This window comes from Nelumbo lutea, chromosome 6 (genome assembly GCF_056320005.1).
Source record: "Nelumbo lutea isolate HS-2025 chromosome 6, American lotus-T2T, whole genome shotgun sequence".
Taxonomy (NCBI): domain Eukaryota; kingdom Viridiplantae; phylum Streptophyta; class Magnoliopsida; order Proteales; family Nelumbonaceae; genus Nelumbo; species Nelumbo lutea.
In genome coordinates, this window is record NC_142689.1 from 4,557,331 (window position 1) to 4,568,686 (window position 11,356).

Consider the following 11,356-nt stretch of genomic DNA (forward strand, 5'->3'; position numbering starts at 1 on the left):
TTTAATCTATGTTAAAAATTTATTTATCCCTTTCAGAGGCCTCGTCGTACAGTGTGAGGGCTTTGTTATATCATCATTCTACCCTTGTGTCTGTGTTTGGGTTGATATAAACTAAGAGAGACAGAAAGTTTAGGGAAATTTCTTAAAGAATATCGCAAATTTTGTTAAGAACTTCCGAACTCAGCTTCTTGTTTCTCTGATTTTCTATCCAAACCAAACATAGCCTAGAAGGCTAGCTACAGCCTACAGGTAAATCATGTCTGGATTTGATGAAAACTCCCGGAGCATGGAACAGGAAGGGAGAAAATGAACAAAAAACTCAAATATATCAGAGCCAGAGGTGGATTCCAGTACTGTGGTGACAGCCAATGCGGACAATGCCATATACCTTGTAGTTGGATAGAAATCGCCATTCCTGTTTTACATTCTACTGCTGGCAATGACACCTTCTTTGCTTCTCTCTTAGTTTCCCATGGACCTGGTCTCAGTCTCCTCTATTCATTTCATGGCCATTCTTTAAGCTCACCCAACCTGTAATACATTTCATTAGCATGCAAGGAAAAGGGACGTCATTTCCATAATTCAAAGATCAATGCAACAGAAGATGCAATCTATAGGGTTTCTTAAAGGGAAAGCAAGTCGGAATGGAACTCATATTGCATTGTTTAGAACGGTATGGAAAAAGGTAAAAACATGAACGAACAGTTATATTCATGCCCCTCACCTCCCACGCAAACTCCCTTGAAACCTTCTATAAACCATATTTAGTAAGGTCCGGCTTAAGCAGAAAAAGATTTCCTAAAGGCAATAATGTGGCTAAGCTGGAGAAGGAAGTTACGAGGCAGGGTCATCATGAAACAGAAATAGTTATGGTAGTACCATGCAATGGAAAGAAATAGACTTGCCAAATCCAAAGTAGAAACCCTTTGAATAGATGATAATTATTTGCAAAAGCTGCATATTGTTATTTTATGTGACAGACATGGTTAACCAATAACCACTTATTCAGCTCAGGAAGAGAATTCCCATTTTTGTCCATATAACTCACCACTATCTGATGAAAAGAAAATAAATGAGGTATCATAATGTCAAACATTACTTGATGTGATGATAAAATCTTGGGATGGCAAGCGTAAGAACATGGGTTCTAGTCTGAGAATGGCCACTTTGTGCAAAAAATGTCCAAGGGTGGGACCTTTTCCAGTCAACCCCTGCCAAGACCCCAGATAAGTGGGACCAACACTGGGTCATGGCCTTTTATATTGACATTTATCAAACATCGTTGTGAAAACTTGTAGCATGTTCAGTTGAGCCTTCAACTGATGGTGTTATAGAACTTTGGTCCTGCTCAAGTTACCTATTTTAAAGTCTTAGTTCTTCATTAATTGATCTGAACAATCAAAAAACAGAATAAATTTAGCAAGCATGTAATACCAAGGTTAAGAGACAGCACATAAGCACAACAAGATACATTACTGCCATGTTTACCATGCTGATATGTAGTGTACCTTGGAATTTTAATGCTTCTGTAAATAAGCATCATGCTGAGCAAAACAGGAATCATAACTAAACATAGATGCTCCAAGGAATGCCCACTGATGATGTAATGGTTTGATCCATAAATCTTCCTGTCAACAATGCCTTCGAATTTTGCCAGAAGGTAAACCCCTGTACTTGCAGATATGATGGGAAAATAATAATTAAGTTAGCAGGCATAAAAAGGTTATTTACAGTTCATCTGCAAAATTATAAAGCACAAACTTTCCAGAAACATATTGTTATCCACCAATATTATTAATTGGTTAACACTTTTTTTCATCTACTGTAGATTGCCATACTAATAGCACTGTATAGATAAGGATAAATTAATAAAATAAACACACTCAATGATTTGCAACCTATATATGGCTATGGATATGCGTTGAATATTGAATAACATTGTAGGATATGGAAATAAAATGCTTATAAAACAATTAGCTTTTTATGTGCTATGAGTCAATGTATGTCTTATTGGAGTGGTTATAAGTCCAATGGTACAATCAACACAACTTTGCTAGCCTGATACCAAGTAACAAGTAATTAGTTTCCTCCCACTCTCTATTCCTTGAGACTTGAGAAAGACCATTCTGATGTTTTTTTTTTTTTTTTTAATTTCAAAGATGAATTTTGAAAACTGGTTCTCTCAAGGAATTCCTTTTGCACTTCAATTACTTAAGCACTGAATAATAGGGTAACATTGTCATGTCATATATGGATATACATAATATTTAGTATGGATTATATACAGAGGAACACATTATAGTCTAATTATTTAAGCACCGCAAACAAAGCAGACAGTGTTTTCTCACACACACACACACAAAAAAATAATAATAAGCTGACAATGTTACAATATATATGTTATTTGCATACCATATGGGGACCAGGTCTGCTGGTTCATTTAGTCGAGTCCAAACTAACAAGGAATCTAGCATCCAGAAATGCAGTTTGGGGCTAAAAGGCTATATGTTTCTCCTGGCATCTACCATTCATTGCGCAGATTTCAGCTTATGGATAAAATAAGCCCTTTTGTTTTTTAATTAAAATATAAATCATTGGATGGCTTATGCACACATATCAGGCATAACTAAGAACTTAAATACAAGATGGTCTCATGGTCTACAGGGCCGATGTGGACTGCAGAGTGAAATATAAACGAACTAGGCAACCTCATGTGCAATAGTAATTGATCAAAAAAATCCTCATGTGCAATAGTCGGTATGGATTGACTACACGTTTCCTCCACATGGCAGAAATAGGTGGAATTGTTAGGGAGCTTCCCTGCTTATGTCTACTAATGTACAGAAAATTCCCTGAAAAGTTATTAGTTAGTAGAAATTAAAGAATATTAGTATCTTGGATCAGTGCTTAATATGCATTATAATTCATAGAACCAGCTTGGTTCCTTAAAAGTATGTTAGCAGTATAAGGTAGATGACATAATTGATAATAGAAAGATATTAGGTATAAATATATCTCAAATTCTCAATGTGCATCCTCCATTGCCAAGGGATTAGCAAGATCTTTGGCACCACAAACAGACTGGAAAAAAGAGGAGATAGGAAACTAGAAAATTTCAAAATATTATTAATCATTGAATCAAGAATTGTCTTATATGTGTGTGTGATTTATGTAGGTGATCCCACATGTGCACCCTGCCACCACAAACCCACTAATCTGTCATCTGGGTCTGGTGTATAGCACCCTGCCCCTGTGGGGGCGAAGTCACATCACATGTACCAAGAAATAAAATATTATATATATAATACATTTGCCAGGCCAGGGTAGGAATGATCATCCCTGCATTAGGTGGCTCTAATGATGGAAAACTGCATGATATATTTGAAATATATATTTGATGGGGTGCCTTTAGGCCTTTCAGGTACCCCGGGGTTGCTTCCTTGTTTCTGGTGATATCTTATCACCCATGCTGTACTCGCTTCTTTTTCTTTTAATGAAAATTTTCTTTTTATTCTTCAAATATATATATATATATATATAATATTTGAATATCATACCCTCAAAACCAATCTCAGGACTTTTTTTTTTTTTGAAGAGTAAAAGAAAAGACTCAAAACCAAATCTGAGGACTTGTCACAGGCTCCATCAAACTCCTGTTCTCACACTTATAAGCCTGACTGACATCATAAGTTGTCAGCATTCATGTCCTGGTGGACCACTCAGATTATTAGAATCTAAGCATCTCAGGCCCCCAATAATAAAGATGAGGTCAAAGCTCGATTTTGATGACTGCTTAAGTTAGCAGTTAGTGGTTCTTTATACGACTAACACTGGGAAGGTTTTGTTGCTTCGGTCAGGATGAAATGACCAAGATTTTTTTTTCAATAAGTAAAGTGACCATTGACTCCAATATAGTAAAGGCACTTTTCCTCCTCCATGGTCTAAAACATGGAACAAGATCCAATCAGAAAGTTGTTTTCTTTCTTTTTCTTGTTTAATAATGTATTGATTTAGGTATAAGTAAATAACTATTTTAAATAGATGTGCCCAAACATGAGAAGATTTTTTTATTTTTTGAGAAAAGGTAACTTCCATTTACAAAAGGGGAAGGATGTACATGAGAAGATGCACAAGCAAGGGTTAAACAACTAGCAAAATCTAAAGCCTACTCAAAATAATGGAAGAGAATTTGCACTATACACAAAAGCCCTTTCTGACCTGTTTTAGCTAAAGAGTCTGCTAAAACATCTAGTTCTCTAGAGATCCATCTGAAGCTGCAATGAATAGAATCTGCAAATATCATATATTTCACTATAACTTTTCTTGTTATTAAGATAAGCATTGCAAAATCCAGATCCTCCTTGCTCCTTTGACATGAAAAACTCCCTCCAAGCCAGTTCCAATGGTTTCCAATATGTAACCAGGGGTGATCATGGGGCAGGCCAGGCTACTGGTTTCTACGACTTTAAATATGGTTTAGTTAATAATATAATTATAATATTTTATAAAATATGCATAGTGATCTTTTACAAGTTGAAGGGGTGATCATTCCCTGAATAAAAGAAAAGAAAAAACTTAGTACGTGGGTTTTATATCTCCATTCTCCTTGTGTATCATAAAAGCATCAGTGGAATAAAGGTGATCAAGAAGAACTCAACGGGTAACCCCCAACCATGTTTGGCAATGATTGCATTGACATCATATATCTTCTAGGATACAAAGGAACCAGATGATCCTTTGATGGAGATCCAAAACTACCATATGGTATTAAGTAGGGAAGGAGAAAGACCTAGCAAACATAGGATATTATTAAGTGAAAAGTAGAACTGTAGCCTATCCACAACTCCACATAGTCATGGGCTCACTACATAATCATGTCATAATTCACACCCATTGATTTTCTACAAGTATGAATCAACTGCTTAAATATGTTTGTTTAAGAAGAGGACATCACGGATCCTGGATCTATCTTAGCTTAGTCTAGAATTTCAGATCCTTAAACTCTTCCACTTCATCTTGTTGTATAAGATTGTTGAATTAAGAACCAATGCATTATAACACAGTGCTTCTTTGCCATAACACAATGCATTGGTTAACCCATAGATCCCTAATGCATGGTTAACCATAATTAAAAACTGAATGAATAAATAAGAACTGCAACTGATTTATGATCAACATTCAAATGGAATCTAGACTTTATTTGTTTGAACAAAAATATTATAGTATGGATTGACATATTGCTCTGCAGGCTGCAGCTAAGAAATCAAGAATTTAAATCATCATAGACATATTTGCATCTTTGAAGGTGAAAGATTGATTCTAAGTGTGGTAAAGAGAATTCTATGAAATTACTGATAAAAAAAAAGAGAATTCTATGAAGCACTTTAAGTTATGCATTTCAAGTTTCAAAGTTCAAACCTGCCGCCCAAAGCCAATATCTTGAATGGGTGTACTTTGGAGGGAATACAAATGTCATGGTTGGAATTGCTATGCATGGAATCAAGTGGAACATCATGCACAACCGGAGATCATTGAAACTCCTGCATCCAATCATCCAGATAATTTAGCATATTCAACGGAAAACTGCGTCATTTATTCTTCAATGAAATCGACTATTTTCCACTACAGATCAAGAAAAAAACAAGTAAGTAGTATATTAACCTTTCATAAGCAATGCTAGCAAGAGACATCAACAGGAGCAAAAACAGGGATATTAGCCCAACCCGTTCTCCCACTCTCTCAATTATAAAACTAGAAAAAAGCGAAGCATATGCGACCATCATCTGCAATCGACAATGCAGGATCAATACAAATACTTAAAAATAACATAACAAGCAAATCATCAGGGGCCCAGTCAAGGCATGTAAAAGCATAAAACGGACAGAATTAAAAAGGACATAGAAGGCTAACCGGAAGTCGGTCCCATAGAACTCGATCATCATCAGGCTTTAGATGATAATAAGCAGACCCGAAAGCCATAGCCGTAACTCCAGCATAGAAGAAAGCCCAACCCCAAACCTCCCCCCGCAAACTACAACCGACCATTTCCACAGCTCTAAGATTAAGGTAATCAATACAAAAATAGGAACTTGAGAGAACGAGTAAAGTTAAGAAGTATAAGAAAAACAAACCTTATGGCGAAAAAACTTCCTTGAAGACAGAGGACTAGACCCAGAACACCAACAACCAAAAACGGAAAATTTGATATCACATTCAAGGTGTTGGGAACTCCTGAGGAAACCCAAAACACATGTTCAAGAAATGAACGAAGGAAAGGAAAGTATCAGAAGATGAAATCAGAGAAAAGGAGGACTGAAAGAAAATGGAATTGTTTTACCTAGGAAATTGCGCATGTCAGCGTAAACGTGGTGTTTGGGAGAGTGAGGGATTTTGGGTGTAGTCAGCATTAAACAGACCCAACACAAGAATGCACCTCCCCATAGACGAGTTGATTTGAATCGGCGAAGATGATGATGCACCCACACCATTTCTCTTCTATTGCTGCTTTCTTTCTGATTTCTTACTACTTTAAGTTGATGACAATCGTCGTCACTCGTCAGGGAGTGCTCATCATTTTAATTTGGACGACAACTCGACATTTCGACGAGTCCCTCGTTCTTCATGTTTTGAAAACACAAGGCTGAAGCCTGAAGGTCCCACTATCCGATCCGTAGATGGGTCACCCAGCGCCCAGAGGGCAAAGGCCCAGGCCCATTGATCTTGTTACAGGTACTCGACTTTTTTGGACCTAGTTGGTTTGTTCTTATTCTTTACGGGAGGCTCAACATAGCCTTGAGAAGAACCCAGGTGATAGTTCAAAGGGCCTTTGTCGGAATAAAGGAAATTAAAGTATCTAGTACCTTCGAATGCTACAATTCTAGGGGTGGCAATGATTCGAGCTTTATACTAGCTTAGCAAACCGAACTCAAATCTCGTACTATTCGGCTCAAATCCACCCCTATTCTATAATAGGCAAGCTATCCATCTCTTTCCCCACCTCACCCAGTTCAGTGAGTGTTCAAGTCCCAATGACCCATTGCCATTTAAAACAGTTCATGATTTTACTTACCTAATTCCTTTTTCCACTCTCAACCAACATAAGGTCTCTCTTAAGATGTAAGCTAGTATATTGGTTGCATCACCATTGGAGCAGGAGAAAGAAGAAAGGAGAGGGGTTCGCATCTGCCCCCCAAAAACGTCCCATGAAAACCTAGGCGTGACGCGTGTCATGACACGCGCACTAGGATGACTCGTGCGATGTCTATTTCATGTCATTTGTGATGACACATACGTTTCTTCTCCTGGGTATTCTTCTCCTATTCTACTGTGAACTGAAACCCTTGGCGCCCCCTTTCGTAACCCACCCACCGGAGATAAATTCTTTCGAGTTCCGCCGGCCGACGCCAACGGCCATACAAACGGCGAGATGGTAAGCATTCTATAAGTTTTTCTCATTTCTTATCTTTTTTTTTCATTCGTTTTCTAACATTCTCAGACGCGAGTGGTGGAGGTATGTTACAATTGGCCCTTCTCCCATCGATCACAGGGTTCGGTTCAAGACAAGCCCTCCTTGCCGACTCTGGATCACGAAACGTCACCTGCTCCATCAATAAATCCTTTCTTTCATATTGTATATATGTAACTCAAATGATCAAATCGTCGACAATATTTAACACCAAAAGAAGAAAATCCATCGACGATGGATAAAAAGAAGAACAAAACAACGTCCTGTGTTTTACAAAAAAGTAACCAGGAGATCAAATGTAAAGAGGAAACAAAGGACTCACAAAGTCGTATCCTTTAGACTTGACAGTATTCTTGTCGGTGATGATAACGACTTCAAGTATCTCTCCAAACTATTGGAAGTATCTATACATCTCTTCGGTTGGCTTCTCCCAGGCTAACCCTCCAACGAACACCTTGGTGAAAGTGGTATCTCCAAATTGCGATTGATAGTGCTGATAAGCCATGATCTCTAATGAATCATCAAAACAACCAATAGGTCTTTCTCTTCATGCATGAATTCTCTTTTCTGTTTCCCCTTTCCACTCTCTCAATATATACCCCTCTCGGAGTGGGCAAAGATTGTTGATGAGTTGCCTCTTCTCTTCCACCTCTTTTTCTTCTTCTGCTCTTCTTTTTTGTTTGTCTCTCCCTCCATTCCTGTCTACATCAAAGAAGGTAACATTGAGAGACCAACAGAGACAGGGTTCTTCTATTCTAGCTGGTTGTAAAAGTGTTGTTCCTGTCTTCCTGTGGTGGTCTTGACGCAGCCGGTGCTGGTGGAGAGGTTGTTTGTGTTGTTGATGCTGCAAGGTTCCAACCTTGAAACAAAAGGGGGATTTGAACTGTGAAACATTGAAATACAATTAAGAGGAGAGAAAGCTGGAAGAAATAAAGAAAAAAAAAAAAAGAAAGGGAAAAGGGTGGTCGAGATTGTGAGCAAGGAAAAGGGGGTCCGATAGCTGCTAACGCTTATTTGCCGTCTCTAAGAAGGGGTGGTTTGGATGTCGAATGACAGCTGCGCGACTACACACTCGCGCTGTCCTCCCTGTCTCCGCATTAATATACCCCTCCACTGCATTCATTGATTCGTTATGAGAAAAACGAATCTTCGTGGGTGGGTTAAAAATGAATGAGAAAGAAAAAAAGATAAGAAATGAGAAAAAACTTACAGAATACTTTCCTTCTCGCCGTTTGTATGGCCGGCGGAACACGAAAGAGTTTATCTCCGGTGGGTGGGTTGCGAAAGGGTGTCACGGGGCTAATCGATGAGGCCCCGTGCGGCGCTCGATGGGATCGAGAAAGCCTATAAATGCAAGCAATAACACACAAAAGGCAACAAAAATGATACAAATTAGACAAAATGCAATTTGTATTGCATTAATCTGTGATAAGCACAAGCACACAGTACAATGTCGAGGGAATCTCGTGCTTAACCTTTACACGCTTATGAGCTCACTCGACTACCTACCTCCCCTCAAAGAGTACGTTAAGCTTTTGGGGGAGTGACATTAAGAAACATAAAAAAGGTGAAAAAGCATATTACAATATTAGAATAGTGCCATTGACAAACTCCCATACAAAAGTACATGCATAGCCCACTCATGACACACACTTGTACACTAAAGTGGCTGTTATAGGCACGATGGATGGCACTTGATGGCGCGACAGAGAGAACACTTTTTACAGTCTCTCCCACTCAATTCAGTCTTCGTCCTTGAAGACTAGCTTTTACTTGAGGCTCCGATCTGCTGTTGATGAAGGAAGGTTCTTCAGCTGCTCCACGAAGTTTATCTTTTCCAAGGCCCGAGCATGATGATGGGTGGACGTCTTCAATGTGTTCTGGATGGCGGGAAAACCTATGGCTAGTCTCTACAGTTGGTCCTTGCTTGGCTGCTTCAAGGTAGGATTTTGGTTGTTCTAGCTTGGTGTTTGGAAGGTTTGTGGCCAGGGCTAGGTCAAAATGATATTTTGGATTGTTAGGGTGTTGGTTTCCATTTATTTTTCCCCAAGGTTGACTCACAATGCTACTACTGGATTTAGCATGAGGGATGATGTAAAGGTGGTCCCTAAATGGCTTGGGTGGTACTCGCTCTCCCCGTTGGTTGTGGTAGTAGATGTGGACTAGGTTTGACACGGCCTTGGGTTTTCTGTTGGGCCCATCAATTGCAGGCGCTTGCGGCTTCTGCTGCGAAGTCGGCTTCCGTTGATGTCGTTGATGTTGAAGCTGATGCTGATGCCGATGTTGGTGCTGACTTGGGTGTTGGCATTGGCGTTGGCACTGGAAATGGAATTGTCTTGGGGGTGACTTCTTCCTGGTGACGACTTCCCAACCAGTTCCAGTGTCGAAGTGAGGTACTTGACTTGGGTTCTTCCTTGTTGGCGTGGCGCTATCTTCATGGTTGCTGGTTTCTTGGTACAACTGTAAGGCTGAAAGTTGTTTCCCAAGTATCTGCACGGCTGATGAGATAGGAACCATGCAAGGGGAGTGTTCGTCCAGGATAAGCAAGCTGTTGATGTGTGGCATAAGTGCTGCTTCCGCCTGCTTGAGGAACTCCACTCCAAGAACAACCTGAAAATCATCCAAGGGAACCACAGATAGATTGATGGGTCCTTTCCATGGTCCAACTCGGAGTTCTACTCCACGGGCCGTGCCCTCTACTACTTTGGCCCCGGAGTTGACAGCCTTGACCCACCCCGTTTGTTTGGTGGTGGTCAAGCCGAGTCGCTTGGCCTCTGCAAGCGAAATGAAGTTGTGGGTGGCCCCAGTGTCCACCAAGGCTTGGGTCGGCCTCCCGCCGAGGGTGATATCTACATAACTCAGCCCCCTTGTGGGCTTTGGTGGGCCGCTTGGATGTGGCCTCTTTCTTGACCATGGCGTTGATGAGTTGGAGGGCGCCTACTCTTGGCACCGCAGTGGGTTTCTCCTCATCGCTCTCTTCACTATCACTGAGTTTGGCAATGAGGGCAGTTATTTTCTTTTGGGTTGGACAGTCACTCGTCCAATGCTTCCCATTGCAAAGGTAACAAGGCGTAGGAGGAGGTCTCCTAGTGGCTTGGTGGCCCTGATGGCTTGGGCCCCCTTGTGGCTTCTTCCCTTGTTGGTAATTGTAGGGCTTGTCCGCAGGCACTAGCTTCTCCTTTGTAGAGGTTGATTGTTCATCACCCCCACTCAAAGTCGTGGTACGTGGGCTAGATGGTCTTTGCACATCTTCCTTAGGTGTTCTCAGATCAACAAGCTGCTTAGCTACGGCCATGGCGGTGGCGATGTCCTCAACCCCGCGTCACTGGAGTTCGAGCTCGGCCCATGGCTTGAGACCATCCATAAAATTGAACAGAAGATCCTTGTCTGACATGTCAGTGATCTCCAATGTCAAGGCCGAAAACTCCTTGACATAGTCATGTAGTGATTCTTGATGTCTGAGATTTTTCATTCTCCAGCGTGCCAGGTACTCAACATTTTATGGGTAGAATTGCCGCTTGATCTCACGCTTGAATCCAACCCAGGTGTGATAGTGCGGGTTCCACGTTCAATGTCTTAGCAACACCTACACCACCATAACATTGCGATATCAGTCAAATACATAGTAGTTGTACGTACCTGAGTTTGGTTGTCAGTGATGCCAGTGGCGGAGAAATATTGCTCCAATTGCCACAAGAAGTTGTCAAGCTCCCAGGCATCCCGAGCACCCGAGTAAGGTGTTGGCTCTCAGATCTTGATGTTCATGGAAACTAGGGTGGAGGGAGTGCTAGGTGCATTGGCCACTGCCCTCTTTAAGAGAGTCATCTCATCTCTCATCTCATCCAATTGCGCTTGAAATCTATCTAGCAAGCCCTGTAGGCTGCTTTGGGA

At 40.6% G+C, this 11,356-nt stretch overlaps 1 protein-coding gene across 1 annotated transcript; it reads right to left on the reverse strand.

Annotated features, from left to right (window-relative positions):
• Positions 1 to 128: 128 nt before the first annotated feature.
• LOC148846944 (uncharacterized) lies at positions 129 to 8,753 on the reverse strand. The gene is made up of 9 exons (XM_088948440.1): positions 8,676 to 8,753; positions 7,788 to 8,578; positions 6,338 to 7,598; positions 6,132 to 6,231; positions 5,911 to 6,031; positions 5,662 to 5,783; positions 5,419 to 5,540; positions 1,509 to 1,668; positions 129 to 531 (listed from the first exon to the last, which is right to left on the reverse strand). The coding sequence occupies exons 3-9, from the start codon at positions 6,486 to 6,488 to the stop codon at positions 504 to 506; spliced, it is 804 nt and encodes a 267-aa protein (XP_088804566.1). The 5' UTR covers positions 6,489 to 7,598; positions 7,788 to 8,578; positions 8,676 to 8,753; the 3' UTR covers positions 129 to 503.
• Between the last annotated feature and the right edge of the window lie 2,603 nt (positions 8,754 to 11,356).